The sequence below is a fragment of the Manis pentadactyla genome, chromosome 13 (assembly GCF_030020395.1).
Source record: "Manis pentadactyla isolate mManPen7 chromosome 13, mManPen7.hap1, whole genome shotgun sequence".
NCBI classification, from domain to species: Eukaryota; Metazoa; Chordata; class Mammalia; order Pholidota; family Manidae; genus Manis; species Manis pentadactyla.
Genome location: NC_080031.1, coordinates 5909904 through 5933231, shown reverse-complemented (window position 1 = coordinate 5933231; position 23328 = coordinate 5909904). Strand labels below are relative to the sequence as shown.

At 36.7% G+C, this 23328-nt stretch overlaps 1 protein-coding gene across 3 annotated transcripts in view; it reads right to left on the bottom strand.

Annotated features, from left to right (window-relative positions):
- Nucleotides 1–23328, bottom strand: part of CBL (Cbl proto-oncogene) — a 377716-nt gene that overhangs the window by 302255 nt on the left and 52133 nt on the right. For all 3 annotated transcript variants that reach the window (XR_008993515.1, XM_036920027.2, XM_057491146.1), the window contains exons 3-12: nt 22612–22758; nt 20551–20707; nt 19612–19733; nt 19176–19313; nt 17800–17887; nt 17295–17426; nt 16872–17075; nt 10346–10477; nt 9880–10257; nt 8177–8271 (exon numbers count right to left, since the gene is read on the bottom strand). Coding sequence is in view for 2 of the 3 variants with exons in the window: in XM_036920027.2 (XP_036775922.2) it covers nt 8177–8271; nt 9880–10257; nt 10346–10477; nt 16872–17075; nt 17295–17426; nt 17800–17887; nt 19176–19313; nt 19612–19733; nt 20551–20707; nt 22612–22758 (1593 nt within the window). In the remaining variant the exon portion in view is untranslated. The remainder of the gene's footprint in view (nt 1–8176; nt 8272–9879; nt 10258–10345; nt 10478–16871; nt 17076–17294; nt 17427–17799; nt 17888–19175; nt 19314–19611; nt 19734–20550; nt 20708–22611; nt 22759–23328) is intronic.

The following is a 23328-nucleotide window of genomic DNA, read 5'->3' as shown; positions in this document are numbered from 1 at the left end:
TCTAACTCCTGCTTCAGGGATCTTGCCATTATATCCAAACATAACTCTCACCCAGAAGTTTCTGCAACAAAACTTCTGCCACTCCACCTCCAGAAACTAGTCAAAGACAAAAACAAGAACAAAAACAAAACAAAAACCCCATGAAATTATATAAGAAACACGTGTGTGCACACACATACAAAAATTGCTTCTGGGAATGTGAGTTAATGTTTCTCTCCCCCTCCTCTTTATACTTTCTTGGAACCTTCCAAATACTCAGTAATAAGTACCTACTTGATTTGTCTGTTTTTACTTTTCCTAATCATAAAAGCAATAGCTGTTCATTATATAAAACTTAGATGCTTCAGAAACCTAACACAGAGTTACAGTCCCTATAATCCCCCTTGACATTTTTTTCTTATGTCTACATATTACTTTTACTAGTTGTGCACTGCATGCAAAAGTTTTGAGGTGGAAGGGTATATTGGTGTGTAAGGGTATGTGCCAAAAAGGTACGATAGATAGATGCACCAAAGCATGGATACATGTGTGCTAAACAAGCAGACAAAATGCTAACAACAGAATCCAGACGGTGAGTATATGGATGTTCACTGTAAAAATCTTTCACCTTTACTTTTTGAAACTTTTAATAACAAAATGTTAGGGGGGAAAACCCATAAAGATTAAGAAAAAACATCAAGTATCAGTGACAATGTAAGGAAACAGGTACTTCCTTACAGAGTTTTAGAAATAAGAAGTTGGTGCCATGATTGGTGCACATGGTGTGTGTGGGGTCATGGGATAAGACAGCATAGCTCAGAGAAGACAAATAGGGACTCTGTGACATCTCATTACACTGATGGACAGTGACTGCAATGGGGTATGGGGAGGGACTCGATAATAAGGGTGAATGTAATAACCACATTGTTTTTCTTGTGAAACCTTCATGAGAGTGTATATCAATGATACCTTAATAAAAAAATTTTTTAAAAAAGGAATAAGTTGGTGCTTCTCTGGAGTATAATTCAGCAACAAGTATTTACCCAAACATGTATGCCCTTGGACTCAGAAATCCCACTTCTATGAATTTTCCCTGAGGAAATAATCAAGAATATTCACAAATAATAGTTTACTGAATAAATAAATTTTGAACCACATGTATAAGCAACATATGTGGTCAGCTGTGCCCCTCAGTACCCGCAGGTTCCAGGCTGGTGGACGCCCACTTCCACCACGGTAGGTCTGCTGTGATCTACTTCACACACTGGGGTTCCACTTAAGTCAGTTCCACTGCTTTGCGATCATTCGAAATAATCTGAAAATCACTGTAGGAGCAGAATATGTAGCAACATCCTAAGATGTTCAAGATACTCCTAGCAAAACACATCATGTACAATATGATTCCATATAGACAAGAGTGACAATGAACATCCACCAGATTGCTAACTACTGTCTGAATCTAGGTGGTAAGATTATAGGTAGCTTTTATTTCTTCAGTGTCACATATCTGTAATTATGTTTCTAATATTCTTTAACACATATTACTTTCATGAAGAGAAAAAGGTCACTAAAAGGGCAATCAAAAAATGTTGATTATAATTCTATTGATGATGTTAATAAAAATATAAAATTGCACCTCCTCATTAAGCATTCTGGCAATATGTACTTTAAAATGTTCATTCACATGCTTTTGTCACAGTAATTCTACTTTCTCTGCATCTCCAGTTATGTACAAAAATGTTCACTGAAGGAAGTTTATTACAGTAAAAGCTTTGAAACAAATTTAATATCTATCAGGGGAATGGTTGAATATGTGATGTTATAGCCACATTATACATTAATACACAATCATTAAAAGTGGGGATTTTGAAGGACTTTTTAAATGATTGAGAGAAATGCCCAAAATAAAATGGTAAGTTAAAAAAAAGGGAGAATATAAAACTGTGTCTTTACCTAAAACATACAGACATTTTACCAGTGTTCAGCCATGGCCAAATAGCAAGCATCACCTAAACTCTCTATCCAGCTATAAAAGCAGAATAAAATATAAAAGAAAGAAGGCCCTGGAGATCTACCAGGCAGCCACGATTCGAGAGGCCAAGATTCCAGAGAGAAGTTAGTGGGGGTATTAGAACTCACAGTACCCAAATAGAACCAACAGAAGGAGTTCTGAACTTGGGGTGTGAGGGTTAGTTTAAACAGACTGGGGAGAAAGAGACTGGAAATTTGCAGGTACTGTGGAGGTGAAGATGCGAGGGGCCAAAAGCCCTGAAGACGGGAAGCGCAAAGAAAGCAGTTTGAACTTCTGTCTGCAACGTTTCCTCGAGTTACTGCTGATCCCCCAACTATGTGTGCATGGGGCTAGACTATGGGAAACCAAGCAGGAAGCAGTAAACGAGGAGCTCAACAGATACTTTGGTTGTCTTGCCAAGCTCAAGAGACAAGGTTGGAGTTAACAGATATGGCCTTTAAAATAATTACTTACATGTTCGATAAAAAAGGAGGTTGGAGAATTTTACTAGTAAACAAGAATCATTTTTGAAAATCACATAGGAATTCTAGAACCTAAAAAACAGTATCTGAAACTACAAATTCAACAGACGGATTTAGGGCAATTAAAAACTGCAAAAAAGAGAAGATTAGGGAACTGGAATATAGCACAAACTATTCAGGTTAAAGTAAGGAGGAAAAGGAATGGAAAATACAGAAATGATCATAAGAACTATATAAGGCAGGGTGACAAGGTCATATTCAGGTAGCTGGAGTCACAGGAGAGACGGAAGAGAGACTGCACACTATTCAGTCTATTTAAAGAAATACTGGCTGAGAATTTTCTAAAACAGATTAAAAACATCAGACCACAATATCAATCAACTCTACAAACCATAACAGAAGCACTATAGTAAAAGTATTGCAATCCAAAGACAAAGAGCTCTATCTACTAAGAAGTCAGAAAAAGAAACATCTTTAGAGAAGCAATATTAGGCCTGAGAGCTAATGTCTCAACAGAAACAATGGAAGCCAAAAGGCAGTGCCAATGATATTTTTAAGGTGCTAAAAGAAAGTGATAGTATATAACAATACTTCATTTGTTTTCTGAATGATTTAAGAGACTAATGCATTTAAAGGTAAACGTATTATTAGTGTAAAAGCTGGTATTACTGTAACTTTGCTTTGTAACTCTAAATCTTTTTTCTAGATAACTTAGGAGATAAATGCATTTAAAAGTCATATTTTGTTTTCAGGTACACAGTGTACAAGAATGTAATTCTCAACAACTGAAAGGGACAGGGACAGAACTGTAAAGGAGCAGGGTTTTTCTACGTTACTGAAGTTAAGCTGGGATAAATTCAAATTACAGTGTCATAAACTTTAGGATGCTAAATGTAATCCATATGGATTACACAGAAAATAGCTATGGAATATACACAAAAGTAAGTAAGAATTTAAACACTTTGCAACAAAAACAATCAACTAAACACACAAGACAGTAATGCAGGAAATAAGGGACAAAAAAGCCATTAGGACATACAGAACAAATAGCACAAGAACAGCAGTTCCTCCTTATCAGTAATTACTTTAAATGTAAACAAGTTAAACTCTCCAATCAAAAGACAGAAATTGGCAGACTGGGTCAAAAATGCATTATCCTATCTATTACGCTCTCTACAAATGACTCAGCTGAGATCCAATGACACAAACAGGCTGAAAGTGAATGAACAGGAAAAGTTATTCCATGCAAATAATAACCAAAAGAGAGCAGGGGTAGTGACGGTAATATCAGACAAATAGACTTTAAATCAAAAAAGGTTCAAGAGACAAAGGATATTATCTATTAATAAAAGACTCAATACAGCAAGAAGACATAACAATTAGAAACATTTGACAGACCATCAAAATATATGAAGCAAAAATGGACAGCACTGGAGGGAGAAATAAATGGTTCCACAATAATAGTTGGAGACTTCAATACACCATTCACAATAATGGGTGGCACAACCGCACAGAAGACAAATAAGGAAACAGAGGACTTAACACAATAAGCCAATTAGATCTAACGGACACAGCAGAACACTCTACCCAACAACAGCATACACAGTCTTCTCAAACACACATGGGACATTCTCTAGGCAGACAATATGTTAGGCCACAAATTAAGTCTCAATCGATTAAAAAAGATATCATACAAAATATCTTCTCTGACTACAATAGTATAAAATCAGAAATCAGTAACAAAAGTAAAAATAAAAATTCATAAAATTGTGGAAATTAAACAATATACTTTTAAATAAACAACGAACCAAAAAGAAATCACAAGGGAAATTAGAGAATACTTAGAGGTAAATGAAAACAACAATACAACAACATAATAAAACTTATGAGAAGCAGCAAAAGCAGTGTTAAGGGGGAAATTTAAAGCATAAGCACTCCTATTAAAAAACAAGATCTCAAGTCAACAAACTAACTTAGAACTTAAGAAAACAGACAAGGAATCAACTAAACCCAAAGCTAGCAGAAGGAAGGAAATAATAAAGATTAGAGATGAATTAAATAGAGAAGAGAAAAACAATGGAGAAAATCAATGCCCAAAAGTCGGTTCCTTGACAAGATCGACAAAACTAACAAATTTATCTAGATGGACTAAGGAAAAAGAGAGAAGACTCAAATTACCAAAATCAGAAATTAAAGTGGAGACATTACTATTGATTCAACTCTACAGAAATAAGGATTTTAAGAGAGTACATCTATACACAAAATTTAGTAAGATTAAATCACAAAGATATAGAAAATCAGAATAGACCTATAATTAGTAAAGAGATTGAATTAGTAATTACAAATCTCTCAACAAAGAACAGCACCGTACCTGAAAGCTTCACTGGTGAATCCTATTGAACACTTGATGGACTAACACCAATTTTTCTCAAACTGCTCCTAAAAACTAGAGAGGGAACATTTCCTAACTCATTCTATGAGGCCATCATAATCATGTTACAAAATCAGACGGACGCTAAAGAAAACTACAAACCAGTATCCCTTATGAACACTGTACAAAAGTCTACAACAAAATACTAGCAAAAAGAAGCTGGCAGCATATTAAAAGGAGTACACACAATAGCCAAGTGGGATTTATACCTGCAATGCAAAGATAGTTTAACATGCAAAAAATGGTTAATGTAATATGCCACTTCAACAATATGAAGGAAAAAAACCCCACATGATCATCTCAATTGGTGCAGAAAATGCAGCTAACAAAATTTAACTGTTTTATGATAAAAACCCTCAACAAAATAGGAATATAAGGAAAAGTACCTCAACATAATAAAAGTAATATAAAAAATCCAGAACAAGCACACTCAATGGTGAAAGACTGAAAGTTTTTTCTGAAAGATCAGGAACAAGGCAAGGATGCTTGCTTTCACCACTTCTATTCAACACACTATTAGAAGTTCCAGCCAAATCAGTTAAGTAAGGAAAATAAATAAAAGACATCCAAACTGGAATGGACAAAGTGAAATTATCTTTCTGTTTGCAGATGATATGATCTTATATGTAGAAAACCCTAAAGAAGTCATAAAAGAGCTGTCAGAATAAATGAGTTCAGGAAAGTAGCAGGATACAAAGTCAACACACAAAAACCAGTTGCATTTCTATACACAAACAATGAACAACCTGGAAAAGAAACTTCAAAAGCAATCCCTTTGCAATAGCATCAAAAAGAATAAAATAGCAATTAACTGAAGAAGTGAAAGAGTTGTACGATGAAAACTGCAAAACATTGCTGAAAGAAATTAAAGAAGGCTTAAGTAAATAGAAACACATCCCACATTCATGGACTGGAAGACAATGTTGTTAAAATGTCAGTACTACCCAAGGCAGTTTACAGATTACATGCAATCCCTATCAAAAATCCCAATGATATTTTTGCAGTAGAAAAACTCATCCTAAAATTTATAGGAAATTTCAAGGGACCCTGAATAGCCCGACAATCTTGAAAAGAAAAAGCAAAAAATGCAAATCTGAAGGACTCACACTTCCTGATTTCTAAACTTACTACAAAGCTACAGTAATCAAAACAGTGTGGTACTGGCATAAAGATAGACATACAGACCAATGCAATAAAATAGAGAGCCTAGAATAAATCCTCACACATACGGTCAAATTATTTTTGTCAAGGGAGCCAAGATCATTCAATGGAGGTAAGGACAGTGTTTTCAACAAGTGGTGCTGGGAAAGCTAGAAGTTCATATGCAAAAGAATGAAATTAGACCCTTACCTAATTAACACCACATACAAAAATTAAATCAAAATGGATCAAGTACCCAAGTATAAGATCTAAACTAACTCTAAAATAAACCTCTTAGAAGAAAACGTAAAACAAAAGCTTTATGACGTTGTATTTGGCAATGATTTCTAGGAACCAAAGGTACAGGTAACTTAAGAAAAAATAAGACATAATGATTTAAAAATTTTGTACATAAAAAAACACTATGCAGAGTAAAACAGCAACCCACAGAATGGAAAAAGTATTTGCAAATCATATACCTGATATGGGATTAATATCCAGAATATATTGAGAACTTCTAAAACTCAACAGCAAAAGAACAAACCACCTGATTAAAAGATGGGCAAAGGACTTATACACAGACATTGTCCCAAAAATATAGATGAATGGCCAGTAAGCATATTAAAAGAGGCTCAATATCACTAATCATTCAGGGAAATACAAATCAAAATTACAATGAGATACCACACCTCATTAGGATAGTCACTATCAATCAATCAATCAATCAATCAATCAATGACCCTTGTGCACTGCTGGTAAGGATGTAAAATAGTATCACTGCTGTGGGAAATAGTATCTGGTGTCTCAAAAATTTAAAATACAATTTCCATATGACCCAGGAATACTACTTCTGGTACATACCCAGAAGAACTGAAAGTAGGGTCTTGAAGAGTTATTTGTTCACCTACATTCATAGTAGTATCAGTAACAACAGCTAAAATGTGGCAGTAACCCAAGTGTCCATCAATTGGTAAATGGATAAACAAAATGTGGTAGAGTAGTCTCCCCTTATCCCTTATCGTCCTTATTTCCATGACTTCAGTTACCTGCAGTCAACTGTGGTGCAAAAGCAGATGATCCTCCCCCTGACATTGTCAGAAGGTCCACAGCAGCCTGACACTGTATCATAATGCCTACACCACTAACCTCATTTCATCTTACCATATAGGCATTTTATCATCTCCCATTATCACAAGGGGGGATAATATAGTACAGTAAGATATTTTGAAATAGAGACCACATTCACATAACTACAGTATATTGTTATAATGGTTCTATTTTATTACTGTTGTTAATCTCTTAACTGTGCCTAATTTATAAATTAAACCTTAGCATAGTTATGTATGTATAGTACAGAATAGTATATATAGGGTGCAGTACTATCAATGCTATTAGTTTCAGGTATCACTGGGAGGAAAGTCTTGGAACATATACCCTGCAAATAAGGTAGGGGGAGACCCACTGTACATGCATACAATGGAATATTACTCAGCCTTAAAAAGGAAGTTCTGCAATATACTACAATATGGATGAACCTTGAAGACATTACATTGAGTGAAGTAAGTCAGTCACAAAAGTCAAATACTGTCTGATTCCACTCATATGGGATACCTGGAGTACTCAAAATCATAAAGGCAGGAAGTGTAATGGTGGTTCCCAAGGGCTATGGGGTAGGGGGGAAAATGGCGAGTTATTGTCTAATAGGTAGAGTTTCAGTTTTATAAGATAAAAAGAGTTTGGGGATGGATGGTGGTGACAGTTACACAAGGTTAATGTGGTTAATACCACAAACCCTTATCCTGGTATATGGGTATGGTGATAAATTTTATGTTATGGGTATTTTACCAAACACAAAAAAGCAGATATTTAAGAATTTTAAAAATTAACAAAGCCAAAACTGCTTCGTTGAAAATAAAACTGATGAGCCCCAGCAAGACTGATCTATGTACACGTACACAGGGAGAAGAATGGAAAAAAAGTCCAAAATATAAAATACGGTGATTTTTAATTGATGCAAATAAAGATCCACTTTAATTTTCTTTTTTACTCTCCTCTGGGTTTTCTAGATTTTCTCAAAGTAAGCTGCTTTAAGTGCCAACCCCGCTGAATGAAATATAGCTTCAGTAAACTTACCTGGCAGCCAGAGAGTAAATGGCACTCGCAGATGCAGAAGGTTTGATTTTGGGGTGCTCACACTCTGGACCTGCCAACGGGCTGTTATTCATATTCTGGAAAGAAAAGCATTGAAAAAGAACCTTCTTAACACAGCTAAGTATCCTCCTTAATTTAATTAACCTATTTAAAATAACAAGAGCAATAAAATGGACACAGATGCCCCTCCCTCAATGCCATGTTTAGGGGTTATTATATCGGACAAAAGCATAGTTGCTTTCAGGCTCTGAAGAAAGTTCAGATGTAAGGTTAGGGAGACAGATCTAAAGAGAGCCATGGAAATGGGATTGTTGATTTTAATTCTAGAAAGACTGCAGAAAACTGGCTGTCTAAGTTTAAAAATCTATACCCCCCTTCTACATGCTATCAGAAAGTCAAACCTAACCCATGTTCACTAATTAGACTGCCTATCACACAGATGCTGCTTTAATCTAAGTTACCCTCCCCCTTCTCTTGCAACCAAGAAATATGCAGTTCATTAAAGGACCACAGCATTGCTCACCTTCACTGTTCAGAGGCAATGATTCTCCCTCTTGCTTACTTAGCACCAGCTATGTAAACTCCTTTGTTATTCCTGATAGATTCCCCTGAACTTACTTGCTTTTCCCTTCATCCTAGAATGGTCTTCCCTCAGAATCAGCATGGCCCACTCTCACCATTGCTCCAAGTTTTTGCTCAAAATTATACTCCATCCCTCCTCGTACCTCCCACCCCAACTGCAGTTGTTCCTATACCCCGTTTTTTTGTGCTGTTTTTCTCCACAGTACTCATCAATGTCTGCCATCCTGTTTTATTTACTTATCTTGCTTATTTCTATCCTTCCTCCACTATAATGTAAACTTTGTGAGGGCAAGATTTTTTGTTGAGTGCATAAATGAGCCGACAAAAGAAAGGATCTACCTCTCCCAGCCCCAGGTCTGGACTCCTGATCTCATGCTAATACAAGAGACCACTAACCTATCTTTCTTCAATCTATTCTTGCATCGGTCCATTCTATATGCTACTGCTATATTCATCTCTTTAAACCATCATTTTGGTCATGTCACTCCACTAATCTAAAACCTTCAAACGCTCCTCATTTCCTACCAAATAAATTCAGCCTTTTGGCCTTGGTGGGTTTTCAAGGTTCTTTAATCTAGTACCAATGCTCCTTTCTAGCACTTTTTCCTAATCTGACACACAAAATTTTTGCTCCACTCAAATTAAACTACTTCTAGTTCCACAATACACTGTAAGCATTTCTGTCATTTGTAGGGCTGATCCATCTTAAAACTGATCCATTCTGAAGAGAATACTTCAGATTCAGATGGCACTCTTTCTATAAAGTCCTCATGATTGCACTATCTGGAATTAATCTCTCCTTTCTCTGAAACTTAATTATTTTATTATATATATATGATATATATTCCATATATATATAAGCAGTATAAGTATATTCTTATACTACCCATTTATGCATATATATACATATATGCACACATACACATTTAGTGTAGTATTTACAAACATGCCTTATCTGCTCTATTAACATATATACTTCTTGAGAGTAGAGATTGTTATATCATCTCTGACTCCTGTATAAAACCTGTTACAAAACTCTGACCCATTAAATGCCATCACGAATATTTATTAATAGGCTAAATAACTTCACAATCAGGACTCACCATAGAGGTATCCACACTGTACGCGCTCCCAAGCCTAGGCACATCTGTTCTGGGTTCCATTTGTGAGGGCAATGAAAACGGAAGTGAGTGCCGGTTGGTTAATTCTCTCCCTGTCCAGGGGTCACTAGGGTTTGGGGCAACTGCTGGTACTTTGGGAATTGGCCGAGGCAGCCATGATTCCCCAAGGCGGCTAGAGGGGACAGGGGGCAATTTGTCCCTGGATGGACAGTCGCCTGGTGTACAAGGCAAGGGGCGTCTCTGGGGCCGGGTTTCTGCTCCAACAGAATATGGCCGATCCGGAGGGGGGGGTGGCGGAAGATCTCGGAGCGTGGGAGGTATTGGCAATGGTTTGTCCTTATGAAGGGAGCCAGAAGCAGCCTGTGGGAGCATGATGAAAGCACATCAATCCAAAGCCACCAATCTGTGACAAAGCATCAGAAAACAGCATAGGCGGAGAGAGCTTTACCTTGGAAGCCGTTCCAAGACCAGAAGCACTTGAAGGAATAGGTGCTCGCTGCTGCAGAAGGTCAAGTCGTGGTGGTACTGGGGGAAGGGAAGCTTGTGGAGCCATTGAGAATGGAGAGGGAGGCCGTTCCACCTAACACAAATACGATTTTTTACAGGTTATTCTTGCTGGCGGGGGTGGCATCTTTCAACTCCTAAAGCTGTACAGCACAGCAGCAAGTAGTATATGAACACTGACTGTGACCAGTGGGTCAGACTTCCTGAATTACTTCTGTGTCACCATAAGGGGGCACACTCAATCACAGAATCACCACGCGGATGCAAGCTACAGGCAGATGTATCTAGAAATGGCAGTGCTACAAAAAGATTGCTAGTTTACAATTTGAAACAAATACTATAACTTCCCAATTCCTCAACTTCATAGAAAGAAAAAAATATTTTCAAGATAAAAAAAATAGGAACCCATATAAAAAGAAAGGAGCAGACATTAGCTTCTCAACAAGTCACCCAGGAAATTATGTGTAAGGGGCAGAACACTGAAAGGTAAGAAATTCTCCATGGGTTATCATGATAAAAAGAAGAAAAAAACCTCTGTAAGAAGTCACTAAAAAGTGTCTTGAGTCTTTCTGAAGAAATGCCATTTCAATTCAGTAATTAAAAGGGATTAGTATTTTCTATCAATTTGTCTTCTAACAAAAGTGTTACAAGAAACAATACATGTGTTTTCCTCTTCCCTGCCAAGAGCAGGAAAATGAATAGCGGTAAGTCTGTCTAAGTAAGCTGCCCAGAGGTATACAGTAATGCAGCCAAAATGCCACTGCATTTGCATTCTCGAACAGGGAGCAACACAGACAGAACAGGCTAGTATGCATCACAAGCACTCATGTGAGATGATGGAAAACCGTTCACATACTTAGTCCTATCATTAATGCTGGCTGGTAAATGAGGATAAAGAAAGCCCTCACCATGAGCTAGTTGCTTTCACACATGTTTAAGAACACAGGCGCCATGCAGCTTGAGTGGCTACACAGCTTAACGGTGAGGAAATGAAAAAGGTTCTTGGTCAAGCTAATTCTCACTTTTGTCATCAGTTTTCAATCACTGCATCCTCCTGACTTTTCTACATAGGGGTTGCATATCTCTATCTTCCTTTTCATTCTATTTACAAACCTCAGATCTGATCTGTCAAACCACCTTCTAGTGATTCTCCCATCACCTAGTTTCTCATCTCACCAGATCCTTTTGCTCACCATTATCAGCATAGCCATCCTTAAATACTAGCTCAAAAACCATCTATCAGTAACTTCTGCTTTTCCACAACTCCCAGTTCTGGAATTCCTACCTCCTTGCCTTGGTTCAGGCTGTTTCCCAATATGAAAGAACTTCTCTGCCTATTTTGATCCCTCCCACCATCCACCTCTCTTATTCCTAAAGTGCAGAGGAGTTGAGCTAATCATATTTTTCAATTCATGGCTCAACATCATAACCAATGGCTGCAATGTCCTTCTATCTCAACATGTAAGAAAGTTCCAGAAAAGGAGAAAAACACAAATGAAGAAATTATCAAACAAATAATACAAGAACATTTCCAAGACCTAAGGGATATAAATATCCACATAGAAAAGGCTCACTGCATAGCCAGCCCAATGAAGGGAAAGAAATCCGCAACAATGAGCAACCAATACCACCGGTAAGTTTTCAGGGAACCAAGAATAAGGAAAGTGTCCTGAAAGCTTCTGGGGATAAAGGGAAAGGGAGCACCAAATAGTAAAAATACACTAGAATCCAAAAGTCAAGTAGTCTAATAATTTAAGTTGAATTTTTTTCAACCTAGAATTCTGCAACTAGTCAGAGTTTGAGAGTTGAATAAAGGCATTTTAAGATATCAGGTGTCTCAAAAATTTTACTTCACACCTTGTCACAGAAAGCTATTTTGAGGATATACTCCAGCCAAACACAGAAGTAAAAGCAGGAAAGAGGATAACATGGGAGCCAAGGAACAGGCACCCCAACACAGAGGAGAGACGATGAAGTCCCACGATAATGGCAAGGGGAGACCTCAGGGCGACGGGGAATGCAGTGCCCTGAGAGGATAACCAGTCCAAACCGGAGCTGAATTGCGAAGACTCTATACCAGTACACTACATATACACTATCTCCGATAATAACAGGATTTACTTCATAGAAAATTATGTTCAGAGGATGTTTGACAGCATGGTAAGATTTGGTAGTGACATGTACAAACTGAAAACTAAGGGGAAAAAAGCAATTACCCCAGGAAAAGCCAAAGGCTGTTTGAGAAACCAAAGTAATCCTATCAGAGTATCTTGCTCAGCACAGAAGGCAGCAAAATCGTTTCACACTGCAAACACCTGAGACGCAGCACAAACTCCATTCAAACTACAGCGGGCAGGCATGCTGCAGGAGACAGGAGACGCAGACTTAAGTCCTTTATAACAATGCCTGAAGTGAACAGGTAACTAACACTGAAGAATCCAGAAGAGGCAGTATAAGCGTAGGTAAGAAACCGTTTTAAGAACTGAAAAATCCGAATGGGGCACAGAGAGCAGCTGAAGGGGGCCGAGGCAGACAGCCAACAATTCCAAAAGCCTTTTAGCAATTCTTTTAAATTTTACAATAATCAGCAAGCATTTGCTGCTTGGATTTTTTAATAAGTAGATTCACTATATTAAAAACAAATCAAAACAAATGGCAACAAAAGAGTGAACGACAGCTACTAGGATGTATGTGACAAAACAGTCACTCCCACAGTCTCACACACCTCTGGGGGTGAATTTGAGACAAAAATTGGAGACAGATTTTAATATCGATCCAAAAAAAATTAAATAGTTTTACTCAAATATCTTACTCATACGAATATTTTATTCATATCTTATGCAGACTATAAAGTGCAAAAAATAAGATAAATGCCTACAAAATACCTACCACACAGCTAAACAATGAAATACCACTCACTGTTGTGGTGAAATACTGTGTCCCTCTGCTCTATCAGAGAGCTTAAAGGTACATACTCTTTACCCAGCAATTCCACTGCTAGAAATTTATCCTATAGATAGGCTTGCAGAAGGATGCCAATATGTATAAGCCTGGAAACAATATGAGTGTCCATTAAAAAAGAGTAAATAAATTATGGAATATCAAGGTAACAATGTAATATTTGAAGCTGTTTTTACTCTACTTGAATTTTTACAGTGTATCTTTATTACTACTTTTCCTTCCTTGAGTAAATTTTAATATCATTCATACATATCCAGCTACAGAAAAAGTGTTCACTTTCGTCTTTCTTTTAAAGTCCTGTAGCACTCAGAGTGTGTACCCAACAATTTAAAACAATGTACACTGTCTGCCTTTTGTATTAAATAATAGTTTCTCTTCCCAAATACAACTCCTAGATCCTTGTGGCCCTTTGACTTAGGTTTCTTATCCCATGTATCACTCAACACATAACTACTTACCTAGCACAATAAACACCTTGCAAAAGTAATGGGTTAATTATAAAAAAATCAAAATATTTCATAAAATAAAAGTTCTCTGAACTTGTATCCTCAGAAATAACACTGAGTAATTCAGTGTATAGTCATTCAATTTTCTCATAGTGCACATTCAAAAATTTTTTACAACCAAATATTTTTTGCATAGAAATAAGGTAATACTATACATGGCATACAATTGCTTTTTTAAACTCAATATACATTAGACAGCCTCCCACTTAGGTATATGTAGATTGAATTCACTCTGCATAGCATTCCATTATGTGGACTGTAACAGTCAGAAGAATGTTCACCTCACCCAAGTGTTGATGCCCTAAAACCCAGGACCTGTGAATGTATTACTTGGCAAAAGGAGTTTTGCTGATGTAATAAAAGGTGTGGATCTTGGGATGGGAGAATTATCCTGGATTATCCAGCAAACCCAATGCAATCCCACAGTCCTTAAAAGCAGAGAACCTCAGAGAGATAAGATGGGAGGAGGTGGAAAGGAAGCCAGGAGTCAAAGAATGGGAATATTGTCAGCCCACAACCAGCAAGGAGACAGGGATCTTAATCCTAAACTGCAAGGAACTGAGTTGTGCCAAATCCAGGTGAGTTAAATAAATGAATTTTCCCTTAGAGCCTAAAGAAAGGAATACAGGCCTGCCAACACCTGGCTTTAACCTGATGGGACATGTGTCAGCCTTCTGACCTTCAAAACTAAAGAGAATAAATTTGTGTTGCATTAAACTGCTAAATTTGTAGTAATCAGTTATGGAGCCATAGATTTGCTAACACACGGATGCACCATCATTTCTTGCTGATGGATATGTGAGTCGTTTCTAATTTTTCATTACTACAAATAATGTTGTACATCTGTACCTTTGTGTTCTTGTCTGAATGTTTCCTTAGGATATATTCTGAGAATTGAAATGGCTAAGTCAAACTGTGAACATTACACACTTTAAATAGATGTCAAACTGTCCTTCAAAAAGGTGGAACTTAATAATTTGTACCCATATCAACACTGGATGTTAAGTGCCTGTTTCTCCACAGTGAGTATTATCTATCTATAAAATTTCATGAAGAAAAAAGGGGATTTTAATTTCAAATAAATACACACAGGAATGATCATTTATCATATCATTCTGCTTCCCTAATATTTCAGGAGTTACCAGTAAATGTCCATGAATGAACAGATGGCAATCTATGCAAGAACATAAAACTGTTATAGAGGTCAAACGAATCCTCTTAAAATGGAACCAAAAAACCTGTTACGAGTGACCAATACTGTCAATTTCAAAACACCAAAAATGTACCACTCAGTCCAGATTTCTTTGATTATCCATAAATGATATAGCACTGTAAATTTGTCAATTCCTGTTTTGAAGTGTTTTCAATTCCCAAACACTTAAAGTAATTACCATGTGTTCAACTTTGACTAGCTAAATACAAATGAGACAAATCTTGCCTTCTAAGATAATGGGAAGAAATACTCTTAATGAAATATGACAAGGTGGTAAGTTTTACTGCAGACATATTCATAGCATCCAGAAACACCTGGCCAGACCTAGACTGTATGTGTACTAATGAATGTGAAGTTTGGGGTGGGGAAATTGGGGGAAGTAGGGTACAGTCTGGAAAGATTTCCTGGGAAATGAAACAGAACTAAATTACATAGAAAGTACCAAGGCAAAGGCAGGGAGACTTTTAATGGTTCAGCCTTGCTGGACTACAAAATATAAGCAGAAAGGTTTATCAGGGTAAAGTGCCTGGAAAGGAGAATGGGCTTAACCTACTAGTAATGAGAAGTTGCCAAAGAGAATGAGCAAAAGAATGAGGTGGTCAGGTCTGCGCTGTAGAGCAATGACTCTGGAAACAGGGAGAACAGGTGATGACGAGAGCCTGCTGAAACAAGGCAGTGGTATTGAGGACACAGAGGAGGTCTATATACTGGATACACATATTTAAGAGATAAAAATCCATTCTTTCAATACTTATTGGGCACCTGCTTTGCCATTGTGCCAGGCAGTCAGGTGCTAATATATAAGGAAGCCGCTTTTGTACCAAGGAAACGCATCCCATGAATTTATAACATTCTTAACTACAGCATCTACAACATATCAGAACCTTTTGTTTGCCTACATTTACTGAGATCTTTTAAGGCCTGCCTTACTTTGAATTAGTGAATAAATCCCTGTTTTACACTGATATAACGGAATTGGACCACATCCTTTCTTAGCCTTTACCTTCCCTACCCTTACCAGAGCCTTTCTAGTTTTAGTTTCTACGTGGTACCTCCTAGCGCCCTCCAATCAATCACTCTAGTTGCCATTATTTGCTTATTAATGAGTGCCTCATTTCTCCCTGCCCCCCAACACCTAGCTTTCTAATAAATGCAAAAACTCCATTAGAAAAACAACAAGAACAACATATTCTAGTCACAGTAGTAAAATAGGGTTCTATTATTTTATCCCCCCACCCCCATTTTCTCCAGAAAGCCCTCTGGGTGAAGCCCAGCTCTAGGGTATGGACAGGGAGCATGGGCCTTAAAGCTGCAATATCTGGTCACAGACTCTGGTTCAGCTAACTGTGCGATCTTCAGCAAACTATTAAACTCATTGTGCCTTGGTTTCCTTATCTGTTTAACGAGGACAGTAATAATTATCTACTCATAGGGTTGTTTGAGTATACATGAGTATCGGATTGTGTGAGTTAAAAAAGTAAAGTGCTCACAGAGAAGACAAGTAATGACTCTATAGCATCTTACTATGCTGATAGACAGTGACTGTAATGGGGGGGACTTGATAATATGGGTGAATGGTGAAACCAGAGTGTTGCTCATGTGAAACCTTCATAAGATTGGGTATCAATGGTACATTAAAAAAAAAAAGGGTGAAGTGCTCAGCATGGCGTCTCTCACATAGTAATACTCAAGCTATTAATACTCCTTGTAGTCTGGATGTCATTAAGTGCTCATTGCTTTAGAACACAACCCATAATGGATTTTGCCAGTCCCTTAAAATGCAGTCTTACCTTAGCACCAGCCAATTCCTTCATCATGAAGAGAGAATCATCAGCTCGCTCATCATCATCATCATCATAATTTGGGGAGGGAGCTCCCTCTGCTCCTTGCCTCAAAAGGCTGCCGCTCCCTCTAGGATCAAATGGATCTACCACAATGGGCTCAGTACCTTTAATTTCACATCGGCAGAAAGGACAGCCCTGGCCTTCTGATTCCTGAGGAGGAAACAATAGATGGTAACAGACACATCTCAAAGTACTTAAAATATCTGTCCACTAGGAAATACATTTCCCCAGAGATGAAAAAAGAGATCAAAAGCTTAAAACCTACCTCACAAGCCAGTCTTTTCTTTATATCTGTAAAGGATATACAATGCCTGATTCTTCAGACTGACTATATAGTTGACTGAGAAAATGCATGGTCTGGATCCTTACCTGCCAAGAGGTAAGACAGGATGTGCACATGAGGTGCCCACAGGGCTCAATCTTTACATCCTTGTCATTTTCAGCACATATTTTACACAGCTGGAATGTGGAGCCCATCTCACAGTATAATTCATATTGTTCCTTTGATTAAAAAAAAAAGTTAAGAGATTACTCAGCCTATGGAAGATTATTTGTTGAATGAATGAATGAATGACTGTAACTATAAATTCTAAATTAAACAAGTAAATTGAAGACTGTTAATTTTCTATACAAATTTTGCTTGTATAGAAGTGTCAAAACAGTAGTCAGTGTTCTCACATTAAAACAGAAAGCACCCAGTCCTATTTTAAGCCATGTGGTTTAAAGAGAAACCACACACGAGTTCACTTATCTAGTCAAGTGGTTTAAATTTAAATGTTCCAATCACTTAATACAACTCCACTGTCACAATTCTATAAAGTATACACAAAAGCTTGGCTCTTATGGTATGGCTATAATGTGAAACAAAATTCACCTGGGTCACTTTGATGTGGTCTTGAGGAGTTGGTTCACATAAGCCTGTCAGGTCGGGATTCTGATTCCGTCCATCAGGAAACAAATAACTATAAAAAGTGTAACCTTAGGGTTTTAATGCCGATTTATAACTGCCTCCTGACATAGATAAATGATATCTAGGAATTCCCTCATTCAAAAAGCATAACTTAGCATAAGTACAAAAGTAAATCTTACAAATACTTCAAAAAAATTAACAACACAGAACAGTTCCAAGAAGACATTCTCCAAACACTGATACTCTTTCTCCAGGGCACAATGCCATAGGCTCTATCTTTTAATTGAAGGGCTGACAAACTTTCTGTAAAGGGCCAGATAGTAAATATTTTAGGCTTTGCAAGCCATATAAATCAGTATCACATATTCTCCTCTGGTGATTGTTGTGTTTGTTTGTTTTTTAAACAACTCTTTAAAAAGGAAAAACTATCTCAGACACAGGCTATGCCAAAAAAGCTAGCCTGTGGGCAAAAGTTTGCCAATCCTAGTTTTAATCTATGGATGGCCACAGTATAAATTTTTAATTTAAAATGCATTTGCATTTGACCAAGGACCTGAAATACCCTTGTTTGCAGATTTAACATTGAGAGATGCCAATTTAAAAGAAATGTAGTAAGAAACAAATTAAGCCACTAATACCATCTGCCAAGAAGGAGCTTCTAGCACCAGACCGCTCTGACATTTGGGGAAGCAACCCTTTGAGCCTTAGTGATACTATAGATGATGGTACATGATGGAAAATGGATTTTCCTAATCACTTTAAAGTACAAGTAGTTTTCTGATAATCTGGTCAACTGTTAGTATTTCTAGTGCTTACCTACTGATAATCAATTTGAATCCCCAAAGGCATAGCAATACTGGAATAAATGAGAACTTAGTCGTCAATATTAGCATGGATTACAAAAGCCCAAAGCCTGTAGAAATGCTGCTGGACCAAAACAAAGTTAGGATGAAGGCAGATGAAGGCCTCTGAGCCCACTGTTACCAGCAACATCTAATCACTCCAGTGCTGGGTAAATAATCAGTAACATTTTCTGCTAATTGGCATATATTCAAATCCAACATAGACTTGAAAATAAGTTAACATTTGGAAAAGGAAAAAGATATAGTTTACTCATGGTAATAACTGTAGCAGTAGAGAAAAATAACTTTACTTAAGGAATCCTTTTAAATAAAAACAAAAAGTCTTAAAGGGCTTAAAGGTCAAAACAATAAAACCAACCTATTAATGTTTCCTGAATTGTAAACTGTGTAAGAAACCTAGAATAAAGTCATTAATGATGAAGTTTTACCGCACTATAGTTTCTAGACTCTAGTAGATGGTCAACAGTAAATACTTACAAGCCTTCCCTGAAGCCATCAATCAGTGCTTGGAAGAGAGGTTTGTTGTGAGGGATTGTCTGCAGAATGTTCCCATCAGCAGTGACGTACCCAATAGCCCACTGACCCAGACGAGTACAACTCAGCCGGAAAATGTAACTAAGAACAGAGATAAACAGAATCTTTAATATATATATGCTTATATTAGTGTGGAAAGGCAAGACACAGACAAAAATCAAAAGCAGCATCAATAATAGATTCTTCAATGACTCCAGACCAAAAGCAATGAACACACAAGCTCAATTTTTAAGTGGCTTAAAAGCATTTATCAAATCATAGGCTCTGATCTGTCAATTCCTCTGATAAACAGACATCAATCCTATTGCAAAAATGTGGCTAGCAGAGTCCAAGACAGTAAAATCCAGGAGGATAAATCTCTTTGTTGCATGGCACTGACCTGCCAGGTTTGTGAATGAATTTCTGGAGCCGCGCTTTCACTTCATCATATGTCAGGAAAGCCATGTAACCAGGATGAGTTACAGCAAGACTGTTCCAGTTCCTGAGTAAAGAAGACCAGGGCTAGGGAAATAAGAGAGCAATCAGACCTTTCTGCTCGAGACATGCAACCAGCCTGAGATCAATAAAGAACAAAAGGAAAAACAACCTCGCTTCTCAGTTATAAAGTCTCCGTTTATTCTCACAAACTTTCAATTATGCTGTCACTTTGAGGGAAGTCAAATATGTTTGAGAGATAAGAGGTATGAAAAGCTAAGAAATGAATTTATGCTTATAGGAAATACTCAATTTCACAAAATGAAATTCAAAGCAGTTCTTCTAACCTAGTGAGGCTAAACAACAATACAACAATGAACAAAAAAACAGAAACGGAGCAGGGCCTGCATGTGCCACTAAGAAGTTCCCAATAAAGGTTTATGCAGGTTGACACCAACAGACAGTATCTTTAGAAAAAGAAAGGAATGTTCTTTTTGAAGCATCAATACATCTCAATATTAACAGTCAAGAATTTCAATACAATAGGAGAAAAAGTTGAAAACATACATAAAATGTCAGAGGAACAAAAATAAGTAGCAGAGAGCTGGTTAAATATATTACTTATGCCCTCTTTTGGATATTCTTCAACCATCAAAATGATGCAAAAATAGAATTTTAATGACAAAGAAAGGTTATAAATGTGAGGAGGAGCAAAGAGACTGTATAGTTCTCATTTAAAAACACACACACATATGAAATAAAGGGTAGTTTTATCTTTTTTTCCTTATAGTTTCCAGAATGAATAAAAATACTTTTACAATTAGCAAGTTTCCAAATGTTACTGTTTTAAAGCATTCTCTTCAGAAAAGTAGCAATAAGTATAGCCACCTTTTTAGTATCCTACCTGAAAGAGTCGTGTGAAAATGTCGAATTCAAACACTGAAATGTAATCATTGCAGGTCAGGTCAATAGTGGATTTCAGAGCCATGGCCTCCAGCCCAGAACTGATGGGATGCACTTCGTGCAGAGCCTGTCGGAAGCTCTTCCAAGGGACTATTGTCCTAGGGTGGGGGTGGGAGAGAAGACACAGTGTGTGATGACAGATAATTCTGGACACGGCTATCATCAAGGAAGAGAGCCACATTAAGCTTCCAATATCAATTTCAATTCCCTTCCAGAAGCTGAGCTGTATTTTGAATTGTGAACAGAGAGAGAGTAAATGATAAATTTCTTAGCTAGTGAGTAAATTAATAATACAGAATTTTTCCACTATTTGGTAGAATGTCACAAATTAACCCCTTTTCTCATCTTTCTTCAGACATTTGCTCTATTACAGAAGCATGGAAAAGGAAATGAAGTTATTCTAGTTATATAATAAGTATAATCTGTGGCCAGGCTTCACTAACTGAAAGCCTGTGTTTAACCTTTTAAAGGCATGTAAAACATTCTGAGTTCTTTGAGGAACCCACACCATCGAGGAGTTTTTAAACAACAGTCTTAAGGTATAAGAAGAACAGAGTTCTGATAGCAATAGGAAAAAATTATTTAATATAAAAACAGTGATTAACCCCAGATAAGGTTGGCAAGAGACATTATGGGATTTCTATTTCTCAAGATCTTTAAAACAAATACAAATCTCACTGCCTTTGATGAGTTTATGTATTCACCAGCCTGAAAATAAGAGCTCAAGTGGTGTGTTGAATTCTTATAATGTAATTATTAAGTTAAAGGAACTAAGTTAAACTTATTCCTATCCTCTTCAGCTACATGTTTTAAACCACTAATGAGTCTATATTGTATATATAAACACGATTTCTTTTGAAGAAGTGTTAAGAGATTGTTGTTACCATCTGTATATTCAACTGAAAAGTTTTATTGCTTTCTTTTTCAGTTCCTTGATCCTTAATATTATTATTAATATATTAATTTTAAAACATGAGCTTGACTCATAAATCTGCCTATATAATTTAAAACTTCTGCATATCAAAAGACAGTATAACTAAGTGGAAAACAAGCCAGACTAGGAGACGAAATCTGAATGTAAATAACTAACAAAGAATATCTTAGAATAGGAAAATGGACAAGCCAGGAACAAGTAAGTCAGAGTAAGAATCCTGACTGGTCATAAATATGAAAAGATGCTCAATTTCTCCTGGCATCAGGAATATAAAGCAAAATGATACCAACATGCCACCAGCATTAGCCAAAATGTGGACCTACTGTTACTCACATATGCTACTTACTGGGATATAAACTGGTGTAACTACTTTACAAGCAAACGGGCAATATTTGGCAAAGCAGAAGATGTGAGACCCCCTGAGACTCAGCTACTTTATTCCTAGGTATGTAACTGTGGAGAAGCTCTTACAAATACAATTTTGTTGACTGAAGCATTGTTTATGGTAGCAAAGATCCATTAACAACAGAGTGGATGGGGAAAGAAAGACAACAGTATTCAGTCAAAGCTCATGGGTTTCAGATAATCTGCAAAACTTTATTTCTTTAAAAAAAAAAGTTAGTATTTACCAAAGCCAGGAAAAGTAGGTACAGTAGTCCCCCCCCCTTATCCACTGGAGATATGTGCCAAGCCCCTGGTGGATGCCTGAAACCGCAGATGGCACCAGGCGCTTTATATACTATGTTTTGTCCTATACATACACACCTATGATAAGTTTAATTTATAAACTAGGCACAGTAAGATTTATTGTTAACAACAACAATAAAATAGAACTATAATAATACACTGTGATAAATTATGTGATGTGGTCTCTCTTTCTCTCAAAATATCTTATTGTATTGTACTCACCCTTCTTGCAATGTGAGATGATAAAAGGCCCACGTGATAAGGTGAAGTGATGTGGGCATGGTATGTTTATACAGTGTTTTCAATAAAACAAACAAAAAGCCCACAAAAGAAGCCACAATTTAGTTCTTCATAGTTCAAATTCATTATTTTGAGACTTACTTTTCCCCAAAAGCTTTCCTCCAAAATTCTGCAGCATCTGCTTTAGTAATCCGAAATGTGTCTCCTTGGAAGAGTCCACTTGGAAAGATTCCTTTTAGTTCTGCCAGCATGTGGCTAAAGATCAGGGACAGTTTGGTTAAGTTTCGCCTACAAATGATCAGAAATGCAATAATTAAATAAACACATAAAATTATTTTATTTCAAATGCAATGAATTCACCATAAAATACATTTATAAAGAACCTGCTTAAGTACACTTTCCTGGCCAGTATTACTCAAAAATACATAAAACCAGAGAAGAGAGGAAGGAATGTACTGCTGACAATATTAAATACTCTGATTTTATCTTTGTTCAAAGAAGGGCTTCAGAAACTTTTTGCTCTAACATATGAAAGATGCAAATACAATGGAAGAAAACTACTGCATTCTGTAGATCCACTCATATTCTAACCAAATAGATGTTGTATAGTAAATCAGCAAAAAATGTTAACCGTAATGTATTTTAAAGCTTTTAATCAGTCCTAATCACTCTGAGTATTAACTAACACGAATATATTTACTTTTTTAGGCTACAGATAAGAGGAATCAACAAATAAATAAATCTAATAGATTGGACACTTCTATAACCATTCACTCACAAAAGAAATGTTAGAAAAGCAAAACACGTTTTCTTCTTCGCATAAGCTATTCCAGATTTATTAAAAACCATCAAATAACC